The sequence below is a fragment of the Oncorhynchus masou genome, chromosome 13 (assembly GCF_036934945.1).
Source record: "Oncorhynchus masou masou isolate Uvic2021 chromosome 13, UVic_Omas_1.1, whole genome shotgun sequence".
NCBI lineage: Eukaryota > Metazoa > Chordata > Actinopteri > Salmoniformes > Salmonidae > Oncorhynchus > Oncorhynchus masou.
This window is the reverse complement of record NC_088224.1, coordinates 45850898-45868355: the sequence shown is the minus strand read 5'-3', so window position 1 is coordinate 45868355 and position 17458 is coordinate 45850898. Positions and strand designations below refer to the sequence as shown.

General features: G+C 40.0%; 1 protein-coding gene across 3 annotated transcripts; it reads right to left on the bottom strand.

The window, feature by feature from the left end:
- Nucleotides 1-543: 543 nt before the first annotated feature.
- LOC135552426 (protein S100-A1-like) lies at nucleotides 544-10671 on the bottom strand. Of its 3 annotated transcripts, none has more exons than XM_064984023.1 (3): nucleotides 4558-10671; nucleotides 2332-2498; nucleotides 544-1202 (listed from the first exon to the last, which is right to left on the bottom strand). In XM_064984023.1, exons 1-3 carry the CDS (start codon nucleotides 4574-4576, stop codon nucleotides 1032-1034), a joined length of 357 nt encoding a protein of 118 aa, XP_064840095.1. In that variant the 5' UTR covers nucleotides 4577-10671; the 3' UTR covers nucleotides 544-1031. The 3 variants fall into 3 exon arrangements, with proteins under 3 accessions (XP_064840095.1, XP_064840096.1, XP_064840097.1); XM_064984024.1 differs by having other exon boundaries at nucleotides 4562-10671; XM_064984025.1 differs by lacking the exon at nucleotides 4558-10671 and adding an exon at nucleotides 4302-4546.
- Nucleotides 10672-17458: the final 6787 nt, after the last annotated feature.

Below are 17458 nucleotides of genomic sequence, written 5' to 3'. Positions count from 1 at the left end.
CCAGGTAGGAGACCTGAACCAACTTCTTGTGCTTACCGGAGGGCGAGAGAGACCGGGCAGGCACCGTGTTATGCTGTGGAGCGCACGGCGTCCCCAGTGCGGGTGCATAGCCCGGTGCGGTACATACCCGGTGGGGTACTGTCACACCCTGACCATAGTTTGCTTTGTATGTTTCTATGTTTTGTTTGGTCAGGGTGTGATCTGAGTGGGCATTCTATGTTGTGTGTCTAGTTTGTCTGTTTCTGTGTTTGGCCTGATATGGTTCTCAATCAGAGGCAGGTGTTAGTCATTGTATCTGATTGGGAACCATATTTAGGTAACCTGTTTGGTGTTGGCTTTTGTGGGTGATTGTCTCCTGTGTCAGCGTTTGTGCCACACGGGACTGTTTCGGGTTTACACGTTTGTTGGTTTTTGTAGTTTATTCATGTATAGTTTTCTTATTAAAAACAAACATGAATTTCAACCACGCTGCATTTTGGTCCTCCTCTCCTTCGACGGAAGAATCCCGTGACAGCATGCAAAACAAATCGCTTCACCAACGTGAATCTTTAGTTGGGTCTTTTCCCCATTTATTAGCAGTAAAGACAAAACATATCAATAATTCCAAACAGACTGATTGAATTACTGTACATGCACAACACAGTAAATAAATAGCCTACACATCGTGTTTACTATCTCACATGCTCTGTGTAGCAGCATTCCTTAGATCTTAATAGCCTAATATATAATAATACGTGTAATTTAGCAGACACTTTTATCCAAAGCGACTTAGTCATGCATATATTTTACGTACGGATGGTACCCGGAATCAATCCCACTACCCTGGCATAGCAAGCGCCATGCACTACCAATTGAGCCAATTTCTGACAAGAGAATCCACCTGGGTGCATGTATTTGAGGATCAGTCTTATAATTGTTGCAGAGTTATGCAACTCTTTGCGTCTTTGTGTGCATATGGGCATGCGCGTGGACACAGAGGAAGGCGTGTATGCAATTTACTCAATGAGACATTATTAATGTGACATGCAGGCCTAATGCAATACACTGCAGAAAGCAGATAGAAGATACATTTTCCCTTCCAGGAAGCAGTTGCACATGCAGGCAAGGGATTCAATCAGGGTGATGTACTCCTTGAAGTCCACAGCTCCATCACCGTCGTGGTCTAGCATTGTCATCAGCTCACCCACGTCAGGACCACCCTTCTGCTCATGTCAATGTAATATAGGATCACAAGGAAGACACAATACATTAGGATTTCTGTATTTTGTTGTCATTCACACTGAATTGCTGACACTTCACTCATGTCAAAAGAACATAAGCAGGGGATTAGAACACAAGGAAGACACAATACATGAAGATTTCTTTACTTTGCTGTCATTAGTCCTAAATGAATGAGACTCCATGCAATATATATTATTATTATTATATTATATAGAATCAGTCAATCACAATCAAACTTTATTTCAAGTGCATTTTTTTATTAAAATCACAACACTTGACAATAAAAAGTAGCATTAGAATAGCATTCGCTGTCTCATGAGGGACCAGTTTCCCAAACATAGATTAAGCCTAGTCCTGGACTTTAAAGCTGGAATACTTAATTTTTGTTTCATTTGGTATGTATTAATTTGTGGATGTCATCACTCATTTTGTATATGTTACGAATTACAATTGGTATTATGTTACAAGTTGCAAAACATACAATATGTTACGAATTTGCAAATGTATGATATGTTACGAATTTTAGCTATGTGGCTAACTTCAGCTAGATCACTAACGTTAGCTAGGCTAGGGGTTAAGGGTTAGGGTTAAGTTTAGGAGTTAAGTTATAGGGTTAAGGTCAGTGTTAGGGGAAGGTTTAGCTAACATACTAAGTAGTTGAAAAGTAGCTAAAAAATAGTAAGTAGTTGAGGTGTTTCTAATTAGCTAAAATGCTAAATTTGTCCGGGATGAGACTCAAACTCTCAACCTTTGGGTTGCTAGACAATCGCGTTATACGCCCACCAAAGCACCCTCCTTTGATTTTTGCCTTAAGTAACCATCTGTCTTATGTAACCATACCAAATGTAACATATCATTCTAAATGGAGCTTATCGGTCTTACGTACAGTAATAATACGAAATGCTCTGAGACCAGGTCGGCTCGATAGAACAACAGAATATGCACTGTATTTCCTTTTTTATACCACATTGCTGTTTCCTCCTTGCAGATTACATCTTTTTTTTAAAGCATGCTCAATGGACAATCTTAATTGAAAGTGCTTTTTAAGTCCAGGATGATAAGCTTTAATGGGGGTCTGGGAAACTGGCCCGAGTTGTTGCATTGACTCACCCCAGTTATGTTGGGCAACTCCTCCTTGATGAGGTTGGTTAGCTCTTTCTTGCTGAGGGTCTTAGCATCTCCACTGCCAGTGTGCTTGTGGAATGTCATGATGAGGGGTCCCAGGGAGGTTTCCAGTGGTGTGGGCTGTGCCATGGTGTCTGAGACTGACGGTGATCCTGGGGGTGGAAACTATTATAAGTAGACTACTAGGCAAGCAGCTTACATTTGGAATGCCTTATGTTCTGCACAGGAATAAAGTAAGTAAGTAAAGTACATCATGTAAGTAAGTGATTACTACATGCAGAATATCCATGATAAATTGATAACAGTTTACTCAGACCTATGATATCACACAGGTAACTGACATTTCAACTCGTGTTTTGAATGCATGTAAATGAATGTTGGCGCTATTTCAAATAATTTTCTGAAAAAGTAGTGTGGGTCTAGTAAAGAACCAAATAATTATGAACAGTACATCTTTAGGAAAGAATCATTAACAGTCACACAGCTGTACCCTATGTAAATGAGTGTTCAAAATGACACATGCATGAAGAATAATGTGTTGTTTTCAAAAGTATTTTTAAATGGTTTATTTGATAAATTCCTGCATTCTACCCTATTGATCAATGTTATATTTTACGCTTCAGTCTAAGCGGCCGATTAAACAAGGAATATCCACACTGTAAAAAAAATCATGTTATTTTTAGGTAGGGTTGGTTATAACACTTTTTGCATTTTTGTTCATTTTTCAGAGACTGTTTGAGCTACTATATTCAAAATGAGATACGAACAACTTACATCTGTCTGCTACATATTAGTGTAGGTATTATCTCTCTAAATCAAACAGACACGGTGTGACTTTGTCTCAAATGCAAGGAGTGAAATGTTACAATTTACCCCACCTCCCAGGACAGTGGTAACAGGGCTTAGGGTAAAATGTAACAGTTTGAAAAATTGCATAAATCATGACATGCAACGAAATATTTAAGGTATTTTTTGAGAACATGAGAACAACATTGCCATGTTTAACATTTTGTGTGGCAGAATTTTTTTTAAATAAAAATATAATAAATCATAATCATAAAATGTGTATTATTTTTATGCTCCATTAACTTTTTTTTAACAAAAACATGTGTGTGTGCATGTATGTGTGAGGGTGAGTGAGTGAATGAGTGAGTCTGAGAAAGGCAGAGCATGTGTGTTGTACATGTTCATTCAATCAGAGTCACAGTTGGGACAGTGGCATGGTAGTCTTGGGATACAGGCTTGGTGGGCCCATCATTTATATTCCTACGACTGCACCCAGACCTCCTTAGGCTTGTTACAACTAACCATGACCCTTTGCGGTCTTCAGCTAGCTTAATTTCAGCTACATATTAAAACTCTAGCATTGCTGACTTACATAAAAAATATCTACACACACTGGTTATAAACCTGATATACGTTTGGTGAATCAAACTACAAAGCAGGTGATACCATCTGCAAAAAAGTACTTTCTTACCTCAAAATCAGATTTGTGATAATAAAATCTATCACCGGGTCTTACTTCTTCACATGAGGGTTGAGGATTAAACGGCATGTGCACAGTGAGTTGTGATTCTAATTTGTTCCTGATTGAGGATATTGAGAGTGTTACAATCAACCGATGTTACATCCATCCCTGGTCTCCCCTAACTTACTGTCAGCCAGTTACCTGTAAATTACTGGGGGGGGGGGGGGGATAAGTGCAGTATGTTAGCCTACCATAAATTCCAAATAGGTCTAAACTTTGCTTTAACAGTACAGGTAAATGGCAGACAGTATATTACCTTAAAAACAACAATTACTTATTCCCCCCCCTTTCTTTACAGTGCATGCTATGCTAAAATACACTGATGTAGACCAGCAATTTGTTCAGATAGCCTATTTCAGAGCAAATTGCTGTGCAATGCGACGTCTGTCTCTCACCAGCTTGTTTTCCAGAACAGCGCATTTCTTACCTTCACCTGGAATCTAGCCGCCATGATAGGAAGGTTTCTTCCATGGTTATCGGAGCGATGCTCCCGGAGAGGATAGAAACTGAAAGGGGGGGGGTATTTCTGCCCCGCCACAAGGAGGGGTGAGGGGGAGATTTGTCTGCATGCATCATCGTTAGCCTATAAAATGTCAGAGGCTATAACTACAACGGGAAAACAACAAAACATGTAAACACAGACAAAACACACACTGACACGACCACAGACACAGGCTACTCACGAACCAGAGCGTCCATCATTGAAGCGAGCGTTCAATCCGACTGTGCCTCCTTCGATGAATTACACATGATACCCCTACCGTTATCATAACAATAACAACAGGTGCCATAAAGGCAAATATTGCAAAATAGATATTCATAAATCCTGGAAGATCAGTTAATTTAGCTGAAGTAGGCCTTGCCCTAATAAGGCATCTGTTTTGCGCAGTAAGGCTGGAACTGGACGCAAGCAAGTAAAGGCTATAGACTACATTATAGGCCTGCAACCCAATAGAAAAATGAAGCCAAATGGAAGAGAGAAAATAAATTTGTAACGAAATCAAATGTAGGCACAACGATCATCCGATCACAAAAATGTACAATTCCAAGTGCTGCCAGATGATGCGCTTGGGGGGATCCTCCCCGCTCAGACGTCTCCCACCCTTCCTTTACCGAATCGCATAAATTTTGGCAAATCTACCACGATTCAGGGGTTTCTGTCTCTGCTGTTGCTGGCTGGTTACACTGTAATATAATGGGGTGGGGTTAAACTGACTATATAGCCTGAGCATGTGTAGCCTAATAAACCCTGTTAAAGTGGCCTCAATTACGTTGATATTTTAGGCTACAAAATAAATGACTGCTGTTCACCGGGGGAAAAACAGTGGGTTCGCCACTGTCAAGTGGGATTGCAAATATTCATCAACGCGTGCCAAAAAAAACGCTTTACAAACGTCGTTGGGTCTTTTGTCAATTTATTAACGGCAAAGATAAAACATTTTGTAGCGATCCTCCAGTATATGAGCCATGTTACAATTCCGACCGAGTGAGTTAACCCTATTAGCGCGAGGGTGTTTGCCTCTCAACCCAGGCATGCACCAGGGTGTGTTTGCCTTTCTCTTCCCTTCCCCTCCGTTCGGTACACTGGTATCAGAAGTGGGATTTCTATTGGAGAAGCAGTTTATGCCAAACTTCATACTGTCGCCTACTATATTTGTTTAAGTCGTTTTTCTACTTACCCAGAGTCAGACGAACGCAGGTATAGACCTACCATTTGAATGTCTCTGCATGCAGTTTGGAGATTATTGAAGGAAGCATATCCAGCCAACCCGTTATTTTAGCACAATTGCTGGAAGTCGCTAGCTCCTCCCAAAAGCAGGGGAACAGACATTCTAACTACTCCAAATATAGATATTTATAGTCTTACAAAGCTATACATAGTCATTCATATTTTATACATTCGTTAATTTCACTGATAATCATGAAACGAGAGTCTACCCACTTCCCCATTATTTCCCGTTGTCCCCATAGAGATGTAGGCCTAGAGAGTTCGCAATGGTGTGTTTCAATGGCGCTGCCTGTGCGCTCACAGACGCCATACTGGGACAGGACAGACAGCCTACCACGCTTTTGCTGATTTTGACAGAATTTCAGAAAGACACACTCGTTAGGCTATACTTTTATAGGAAACAGTTTCATTAATTTACTAGCATAACCAATGCAACCATGTTAATACAATTTGATCTCAACTATCCTTATAGTACAAGGAAATGGTGTCACCGCATAATATTATTATTACATATTAATTAGCCTACTGGTACATATGTTATTGACACAAAAAATTCCTTATAAATTCCTCATTCTACAAAACAAAAACCTTATTCACAAAGAAAACACCCGGGCAAACAAATTCAAATTAAACAGGCATTTATTAATGTGGCATCTATACCTTAAGCCTCTAAACTGCAGTTGATTTTGGGATGAATATCTTAATTTTAGGCTTAAAAGAAACATGTCCTCCTGTGTTTTGTATTTTTGTTTATTTTCCATTTTTTTCCCTGGGATACCATGCTGTTACAATGTAAATGATGTAAGCACTTGTAAGCACTTGCAATGTAGATTCTGTATAATGACTACATTACCCCTAATGCTCATTGACTGGATATTCCAAATTACCATAGCAATTATACATCACAATAGTAATATTAGGGTGAGTTCGTAAATTCACTCTGGTTATTTTCTCCGATTTCTGAGCACTCGTCTGAGTGTGCCAGAGCGCAGAATAACTGATGCATTTATGAACGTGCAACACCCGTTCAATATGACCGATATCAGTAAACGTCGGCAAAAAAAGTAATTCAGTTGTTGCCAGTGTCACAGTTATCATCACCAATGCTCTCGATAACATGAAAACATCCTAACCAGCTCTGCTAGGGCGAGTAAAATGGGCGAGGTCAGAACACTCGGACCAGCTCTGAATTTACAAATGGACAATCTGACAACACTCTGAATTTACTAACGCCCAGAGCACACCCCAAGTGCTCTCTGACACTCTAGAGTGAATTTACGAACACACCCTTAATATGCAACCATTTAGGTATATAAACCCTGGATTGCTGATGCTATGTATTGGCCATAAAGTATCACAGTATGAGTCATAATACCCATAAAAACCTAGTGGTCAAACATGGAAACGGTTCCAATCGTTTTTCCACCATTACTTTTTCCCATGGGGGATTTTAGAAACACTTTGATAACTGTGTTTTTGAGAACTGTGTAAATAACTCTCAGACAAGTCTACTGTCATGCCCTGGTCAAAATATATTATGTTTATCTTCATTTATTGGGTCAGGCCAGGGTGTGACATGGGTTTATTGTGGTGTGTTTCGTCTTGGGGTTTTGTGGGGTGTATAGCGTAGTCTATGGCTGCCTGAGGCGGTTCTCAATCAGAGTCAGGTGATTTCGTTGTCTCTGATTGGGAACCATATTTAGGCAGCCATATTCTTTGAGTGTTTCGTGGGTGGTTGTTCCTGTCTCTGTGTTTATATTCACCAGATAGGCTGTATAGTTTTTCACGTTTCCGTCTGTTGTGTTTTTGTACGTTTCAGTTATTTCATGTCTAGTCATTTTTCATCAATAAACATGAGTAACCACCACGCTGCATTTTGGTCCGTTCCTCCTTCAACAGAAGAACGCCGTTACATCTACTTTTATCAATACTGTAATGACCCTGGGTTTATAAGCGTAAATATCGACTCTGCCGCTCGAGCATGCTTTTGGGGCACAGTCGATGGCGCGCTGGACTTCGTGCCAGAAGGTTGAGGGTACAGACCTGCTCCCTGTCTGTTTCATTAAATTGGTGTCAGAAGTGACCGGACCATTCACGAACGTGCGTGTGCTTGGCCAGTGAGAACGTTTCTGTAAGATGTTGAGTTGTAGGCTAGCGAATGGTTAGCTAGTTAGCCATTTTCTACATTTTATTTAACCTTTATTTAACTAGGCAAGTCAGTAAAGAACAAATTCTTATTTACAATGATGGCCTACACCGGCCAAACTCAGACAACGCTGGGCCAATTGTGCGCCGCCCTATGGGACTCTCAATCACGGCCGGTTGTGATACAGTCTGGATTCAAACCAGGTTGTCTATAGTGACGCCTCTAGCTGAGATGCAATGCCTTAGACTACTGCGCCACTTGGGAGCCTAAGTGTAGACTGGCTACATTAGCCATCTGTTTGTCTTGATATTTAAATGCATGAGAAATTCCTAACAACGACGTTAGCTTTCTTTGGCTTTTATAAACCAACAGTCTAGCTTGCTAGTTAACTAGCTAACTAACTTTGATGATGAAGCGAGGCATTCTTGATCATGTTTGTTTGTGTCTGTGGGTGAGGGGTGGGAAGCCTATTTCCAGTAACCTACTACCTGACTTGTAGTTAGTTTAGCTAGCTAGCTGTATTATTTTGGTCTGGCTTTTTGAGAGTTTTTGACTGATTTGCTTCTCTTGAGTCAACTTTCTACTTACTTTACTTCGGGAAGACATTGATCTGTTTGCTGTTACACTCTGGACAGCAAATTATTAGTAAAGCTACTAGACACGGTTATGTAACCTTATTTAGTCCTACTTGTTATAATATGGTTGAAATTAATTGGAATTGGGGCCTCCAGAGTGGCGCAGCGGACTATGGCATCGCAGTGCTAGCTGCCTTACTACAGATCCTGGTACAGTACCAGGCCGCGACCAGGAGACCCATGGTGTGACGCACAATTGGGCCAGTGTCGTCTGGGTTAGTGGAGGGTTTTGCCGTCCGGGATGTCCTTGTCCCATCGTGCTCTAGCATGCACGCTAACACAGTTGCCAGGTCTACGGTGTTTCCTATGAAACATTGGTGCAGCTGGTTTCCGGGTTAAGCGTGCATTGTGTCAAGAAGCAGTGTGGCTTGGCGGGGTTGTGTTTTCGGAGGAGGCATGGCTCTCAACATTCGCCTCTCCCGAGTCCGTATGTGAGTTGCAGAGATGGGACAAGACTGTAACTACCAATGTGGAAGGTAATTGATATTCACACGTTTGTTTTTTAGGTAGAATAACTGTCATGTAATTGATGCAAAATTGCAAACCTTCTCTATTCCAGAACCAATGGGTATGCCTGAGTCTTATCACCTCTCAACTAGGTAAACTGTTTCAACCCGGAATACTATTCTCCTGCTTTGGTCTGTTTCAGTCATTGCAGGAAGTCCTGAAGAGCAGGAGTATTGGAAGGGTTTTGTCTCAGCCCAGCTCTAACACAGTAGCTAGTAGTTAGCTATCTGACAGCAAAGGTGTCAGCTAGAGATGACTCACAGGAGCTTACAGGGATTTGTAGTTTTTCACATGTTGCCTTTGAGGCTAATTAGTATTTTAGAATCTGGGGGTAAATAGAGCTGAATATATTGATAAAAGTCACCTTGTCCGAGAGAGATTGACACGGTTATCAAAATGTCACGCCAGGGAAAGCCTACATGAAACACAGACCTTGTTTGAAGTGGTTGTAAAATCCCCCTATGGGAACAATGAATGGTGAAAGAACGGAGGCATTTCTGCGGGCTCTGCTGATAAGGAGTTTTTTTTCTCTGCTCCTCTCATACAGGAGTAATAAAGGCCTAGTGATAAACACATTTTTCATTTTCTTTAAAAAACATATGTATTTTTTATTAACACTTTTTTTTTATTGTAATCTATCTGCAGCACCCCTACTTCCCACGGCTATTTAAATATTTTTGTTGTTGTTGGGGACAGTACCATTAGTACTCTCCAAAAATATATACTTTTAGGATTTTGTAATATATATATATATGTATATGTTTAGCTCACATTATATAATTTAAAAGTGTGCATTATGGTGTCTGTAATATAATAAATGTGTCAGGAAATGAATGTAGACATTAATAAATGCACTTCTATATCTTCAAAAATATGTTTTACATTGCAGAGATGCGAAGATGGCTGTGAGGGGACTTCAATACAGCGCCCCTTGTCAGTCATCCAGGGTTTATACACTTCATGTATGCAACATGCAGCAATCCACAGTATCCAAGGTATACTATCAACAGTGCTATGGGTTTATAGCAGCCTATTCCCTGTGCATAAAATCTTCAATGGTTGATCTAATGACTCATTGCCCTGTTTTCCCCAACTCTTAAACTAACCCTCAAATCCTTTAAAATAATGCTGTCAAATAAAGCAAAGTACTGTACACAATGAGTCAAACTAACACTAGGCCTACAACATAGGCAACAAACTTGAGCTGGTAGATTAGTCAGCCCACACTTCCAATTTGGATGTGCATCTTGCTCATCGGACATGCAGGACCAGCACTAGCCTACAGGCCTACTGTTTAATAATACATATAGATAACATGGGTTCTTGGAGGGCCTATTAAAACATAGCATGCGCCTGATCCCACAGGAAATAGGCCAATGGGATTTTTTTTTATGCTCTGAAATTGAGAATATTACCGGTAAATCCAGACGCATTTTGATTTGCAGGAGGAGGAATTGCATTGCAATCATGCATTACAATAGTAGGGCTAATTATATTTCTGTTGTAAGCTGTTTTAATAGATCTGGATAACATGGGTTAATGGTAGGCCTATCAAAACATGCGCCATCAGGCCACCAACACACGCAGCAGTGAGTAGGCTTATCGCACAACTTGCTGACTTAAGTAACAGTCATGAAAGCAAGTGCCATGATCCAAAGGGAAATATTGGAGTTTTTTAAATGCTCCGGAGATGAGAATGTTGGTAGCTTAACCAAAGACCAAAAATCTGAACAGATACATATTTGATTTGCAGAAGGGGGGAATTGCGTTGAATCAAATTATACATTTCCAATTATGTACTGGGCTGCACGAGTGTAATGTAATACACTGCACAAAGCAGATGGAAGCTGGCATTTTCCCGCTAGGGCACAGTTGCACATGTAAGGGATCCAATCAAGGTGATGTACTTCTTGAAGTTCATGGAGCCGTCAGCGTCCTGGTCCAGCATTGTCATCAGGTGCCCCACTTCAGGACCACCCTTCTGCTTATGTCAATGTAATATAGGATCACAAGAAAGACACAATATATTAGGATTTCTGTATTTAATTGTCATTCACACCGAATGGCTAGGACTGCAATACAGAATCAGTCAAGTGGATTTTTTTCTTAAAATCATGACGCATTTAAAGTGACGCTCCAGAGCTTTTGCATAATTTCAGTATGTAGTTTTGAAAGTAGTGCAAAAACAGGTGTACTACTTCATCCATTTCATATATGTTACGTCCTGCAAATTCCAATTCGTAAAATATGTTACGAATTTGTAAGTGCTTAAGATCCCGGTCTGCATCTTTAACAATAAAAAATAGCATTAGAATAGCGTTTTCTATCTCATAAGGGAACGGTTTCCCAGGCACAAATTAAGGCTAGTCCTGGACTTTAAAAAAAAGCATGCTCAATGGATCTTCATTTTTGAAAGTGCTTTTTAGTCCAGGACTATAGGCTTAATCGGTGTCCAGGAAACTGGCCCGAGGTGTTGCAATGACTCACCTCAGCAATGTTTGGCGGCTTAGCCTTGATGAGGTTGGTTAGCTCTTTCTGAATGAGGGTCTTGGCATCTCCACTGCCAGCGTGCTTGTGGTTTGTCATGATGAGAGCTCCCAGGGAGGCTTCCAGAGGTGTGGGTTGTGCTCTGGTGTCTGTGACTGATGGTGATCCTGGGGGTGGAAACTATTATAAGTAGGATACTAGGCAAGTAGCTTACATTTGGAATGCCTTATGTTCTGCATAGGAATGAAGAGGACTAACTAAGTAAGTAAGTATGTACGTACAGATGTCGGATCTTAATTTGACCACTTTCGTCACAGGAGGAAAATAATCCTGCAGCAGGGGGATTTGAATATCTAAATAAATATTTGTAATTGCCGCCAGGAGGCAGCAGGAAGCAGTGTTTGTATATGATGCAATACTGTATCAACATTGTAGGCTACCTTATGTAGGCTATGTGCAGGCTACAACGCGTCTTGTGTGAATTCTTATGTGTATTAGAATACATTTACATATTTGTAGGGGGTATTTATTTTATTATACAATACCAGTCAAAAGTTTGGACACACCTACTCATTCAAGGGTTTTTCTTTATTTGGACTATTTTCTATATTGTAGAATAATAGTGAAGACATCAAAACTATGAAATAACACATTTGGAATCATGTAGTAACCAAAAACGTAGCCACCCATTGTCTTGATGACAGCTTTGCACATTTTTGGCATTCTCTCAACCTGCTTCATGAGGTAGTCACCTGGAATGCATTTCAATTAACAGGTGTGCCTTGTTAAAAGTTAATTTGTGGAATTTCTTTCCTTCTTAATGCATTTGAGCCAATTAGTTGTGTTGTGACAAGGTAGGAGTGGTATACAGAAGATATCCCTATTTGGTAAAAGACCAAGTCCATATTATTGCAAGAACAGCTCAAATATGAAAACAGAAATGACAGTCCACCATTACTTTAAGACACGAAGGCCAGTCAATGCGGAACATTTCAAGAACTTTGAAAGTTTCTTCAAATGCAGTTGCAAAAACCATCAACCCATATGATGAAACTGGCTATCATGAGGACTGCTACAGGAAAGAAAGACCCAGAGTTACCTCTGCTGCAGAGGATAAGTTACCAACCTCAGAAATTGCAGCCCAAATAAATGCTTCACAGAGTTCAAGTAACAGACACATCTCAATATCAACTGTTTTGAGGAGACTGCGTGAAGCAGGTCTTCATGGTTGAATTGCTACAAATAAACCACTACTAAAGGACACCAATAATAAGAAGAGACTTGCTTGGGCCAAGAAACACAATCAGTGGACATTAGACTGGTGTAAATGTGTCCTTTGGTCTGATGAGTCCCAATTTGAGATTGTTGGTTCCAACCGCCGCATCGATGTGAGTCTCCGCATGTGTACTTCCCACCGGGAAGCATTGATGAGGAGAAGGTGTGATGGTGTGGGGGTGCTTTTTTGGTGACACGGTCTGTGATTTTATTTAGAATTTAACCAGCATGGCTACCACAGCATTCTGCAGCGATACGCCATCCCATCTGGTTTGCGCTTAGGGGGGCTATCATTTGTTTTTAAACAGGACAATGACCCAACACACCAGGTTGTGTAAGGGCTATTTGACCAAGAAGGAGAGTGATGGAGTGCTGCATCAGATGACCTGGCCTCCACAATCCCCTGACCTCAACCCAATTGAGATGGTTTGGGATGAGTTGGACTACAGAGTGAAGGAAAAACAGCCAACAATTGCTCAGAAAATGTGGGAACTCCTTCAAGACTTTTGGAAAAGCATTTCAAGTGAAGCTGGTTGAGAGAATGCCAAGAGTGTGTAAAGCTGTCATCAAGGCAAAGGGTGGCTACTTTGAAGAATATAAAATCTAAAATATATTTAGATTTGTTTAACACTTTTTTGGTTGCTACATGATTCCATATGTGTTATTTCATAGTTTTGATGTCTTCGCTATTATTCTACAATGTAGAAAATAGTAAATATAAGGAAAAACCCTTGAATAAGTAGTTGTATCCAAACGTTTGACTGGTACTGTATGTTGAAAAGAAGCAATAGGCAGAATAAGTTATTATAGCCACTGACCCCAGCACACATATGCCAAACTCAGCATGGGTTCAAATCCGGCCCATTGCCCTTTGACTCATGGATGAGCATCTATTTTTGACGCATTAATTCCATGTGGTTACAGTGTTAAAACAGAAACAACTCAAAGGTTAAAGGGTAAGTCTCAACCTCAGCCTTTGCCCAACTGCTTCAAATGTTTTAAAAAATGCATTCAGGTGAGAAGTTGTGGATGGGGGGAATTGCTCATAAATATTCATTTTGGGGGTGGGTACATGTAGTTGCACCTGATCCGAACACTTTCTCACTAAAGCATAGACGGGTAGTTTTTTTTAGCAACTATGGGACAATTGTTTTTGCCATATTAGCATTGACATGAAATCAGTCAAAACACCTCAAAAAGACATGAGCTGTGTTTGTAGAATCATACTCACCATACTATTTGTGACGTAAAATAAGTATGTAGTATGCTAATTGGTCATAGTATGGATAGAGTTTGTATGCCAAAATTTCCTGGATGTCGTGCTACATTCGCCAAAATACGAGGTAAACAAGCAGTGGACACTATTTCCGTGCTTTTAGGGCCAATAATGCAATTCTTCAGAAAATGGGCGTGGCTTCACAACGTTTTCACATTTAAATAATGGCGGAAAACATGCGGCCTGAGTCCAGCGAGAGCGGATACAAATTCATTGCTTTAACTACTGGTATGTTAGCTAATTTTCCTCCAACATCTGAGGGGGAGCTAATCAACTATCTAGTAAACACTTCAGATACAAGGTTGGTGTCTCTTTTTTTGAACAAAATTAAACAGATATATCTTGTAATTGAACAAAATATTAAGGTGGCCATTAACTGGGGACTGGATGCTGATAATACACACCGCTTACCGCTGATAATAGTAGTATTTCCACTGAAATGTCAAACATGATCATTGCTAACCCATTAGCTAACATTTTTTACGACACCAACAATCACAAAACATTGATGGCTTGATCACAAGAAAACACTGTTGAAGGTAATATATTTCTTAAACGCTGTTTAATATGCCGATAATACAGGGTGCATCACTAGCTAGCTACCTAATGTTAGTTGGCTACTAATTGCCAGTATATTAACTATATGATATCTAACTAACTACCCAATGTTTATTGACTTGATAAATCACATCATTCTTAGCTAAGTGGTATAGTCGTTATGCGTTCTCAATGGACATAAATTCACTCTGGCTATTTACTCTGATTTCAGAGTACTCTCGTCTGAGTGTGCCAGAGCGCAGAATAACTGATGAATTTACGAACGCTCAATGGATGGCCGGAGTCAGTAAACGCATTAAAATGTAAAAGCATTATTACATTTTTGCCTGAAGTACAGTCACCAACGCTCTGGATAACATGAAAACAGCCTAACCAGCTCGGCTAGGGTGAGTAAAATGTATGTATGTACAATGTAAAAAAGCCAGTTAACTTGTTGTGTGCTTGACTGCTGTTGTGATGATCAGAACGATAGGATCAACCCTACTTCTCGGCCAGTGTGCGCTCTGAATGCTCCGAGAGGGAAACGAACGCCCAGAGTGCACTCTGGCACTCCAGATTGAATTTACGAACACACCCGAAGTCGTAAAATGTCTAGCTAGTAATTTGTTATGTTAACAAATTAGCAAGAGGTTGCATAGCAACAACATCAACTTCTGGTAGACTGGCGTAGCGCTAGTATGCTCAACTGAAAGGATACCGTTCGTTTACAGTATACTAAAATGAACTAATAGTGTATAGTATGTAGTATATCCTCATTAAGTATGTGGTATACAGTATGCTAGTATGTGTATTTTAACACAGCGAATGTATCAAGAACAAGATGAAACGAGCGGAAACGAGCCACTTGGATAATAAAATGATGTTCATCGCAAGCAAATACAGTTCTGGACAGTTAGCTCACAGCGGTAAGGCGCCGAGACCCCTCACATTTACATGTGACATTTTAGTCATTTAGCAGATGCTCTTATCCAGAGCAATTTACAGTTAGTGCATCCATCTTAAGAAGGCTAGTTTGTACAACCACATACTCTATCACAGGCATTGTAAGTCAATTTTTCCTCAATAAAGTAGCCATCAGCAAAGTCAGAGCTAGAAGGGGGAGATCAAGTGCAAATGTTGGTTCAGGAGTGGGATTATTTATGGATGGCTTATTTGTGAGCTCTATGTAAATATGAATCCCCCGTGATGCGATTATTATTTTTTAAATCTAAACTCACATTTATTGCGGAATTGTGTTGGAAAGAAGGAAAGAAAAGTGCAATCATCACCTTGAAAATTAAGATTAGGGGATCAGTTCAATCCAACACGTATTGCAGTATTTATGCAGCTGTTTTTCCAATGGTCAAATTAACTCACAGATTGGTCTTCTTGGGTACTGTTTAAAAACCTACAACTATTACCAGGGTGAACGCTCTCACAGATATGCTTTCACTCTTCAAAATTAGATATGTGTGGGCACGGATGAATATTGTAAATAAAGGATTTTACTTTTTATATATATATTTGCCCCATGCAGGATTACCAACTGTTTTAGTAGACTGCGCCACTAATCAATTATAATGTTGTTGAAAAAATACAAGTGGTTTACACACAATACGCCGTAACGTCAAAGTGGAATTGCATTTGTACATATTTTTACAAATTCATTAAAATTGAAAAGCTGACATGTCTTGGGTCAATATGTATTTAACCCCTTTGTTATGGCAAGCCAAAATAACTTCAGAAGGATAATTGGCTTAACAAGTCACATAATAACTCGCACAAAGATCCAATCTTCCTTCCTAACTCAGTTGCCGGAGAGGAAGAAAACCGCTCAGGGATTTCACCATGAGGCCAATGGTGACTTTAAAACAGTTTAATGGATGTGATAGAAGAAAACTGAGGATGGATCAACAACATTGTAGTTACCCCACAATACTAAACTATATGACAAAGTGAAAAGAAGGAAGCCTGTACAGAATAAGCATATTCCAAAACATGCTTCCTGTTTGCAATAAGGCCCTAAAGTAGTTTGATGTCACTATTATTCTACAATGTAGAAAATACAAAAATATATATACAGTGCCTTGCGAAGGTATTCGGCCCCCTTGAACTTTGCGACCTTTTGCCACATTTCAGGCTTCAAACATAAAGATATAAAACTGTATTTTTTTGTGAAGAATCAACAACAAGTGGGACACAATCATGAAGTGGAACGACATTTATTGGATATTTCAAACTTTTTTAACAAATCAAAAACTGAAAAATTGGGCGTGCAAAATTATTCAGCCCCCTTAAGTTAATACTTTGTAGCGCCACCTTTTGCTGCGATTACAGCTGTAAGTCGCTTGGGGTATGTCTCTATCAGTTTTGCACATCGAGAGACTGAAATTTTTTCCCATTCCTCCTTGCAAAACAGCTCTAGCTCAGAGAGGTTGGATGAAGAGCATTTGTGAACAGCAGTTTTCAGATCTTTCCACAGATTCTCGATTGGATTCAGGTCTGGACTTTGACTTGGCCATTCTAACACCTGGATATGTTTATTTTTGAACCATTCCATTGTAGATTTTGCTTTATGTTTTGGATCATTGTCTTGTTGGAAGACAAATCTCCATCCCAGTCTCAGGTCTTTTGCAGACTCCAACAGGTTTTCTTCCAGAATGGTCCTGTATTTGGCTCCATCCATCTTCCCATCAATTTTAACCATCTTCCCTGTCCCTGCTGAAGAAAAGCAGGCCCAAAACATGATGCTGCCACCACCATGTTTGTTCAGGGTGATGAGCTGTGTTGCTTTTACGCCAAACATAACGTTTTGCATTGTTGCCAAAAAGTTCAATTTTGGTTTCGTCTGACCAGAGCACCTTCTTCCACATGTTTGGTGTGTCTCCTAAGTGGCTTGTGGCAAACTTTAAACAACACTTTTTATGGATATCTTTAAGAAATGGCTTTCTTCTTGCCACTCTTCTATAAAGGCCAGATTTGCGCAATATAC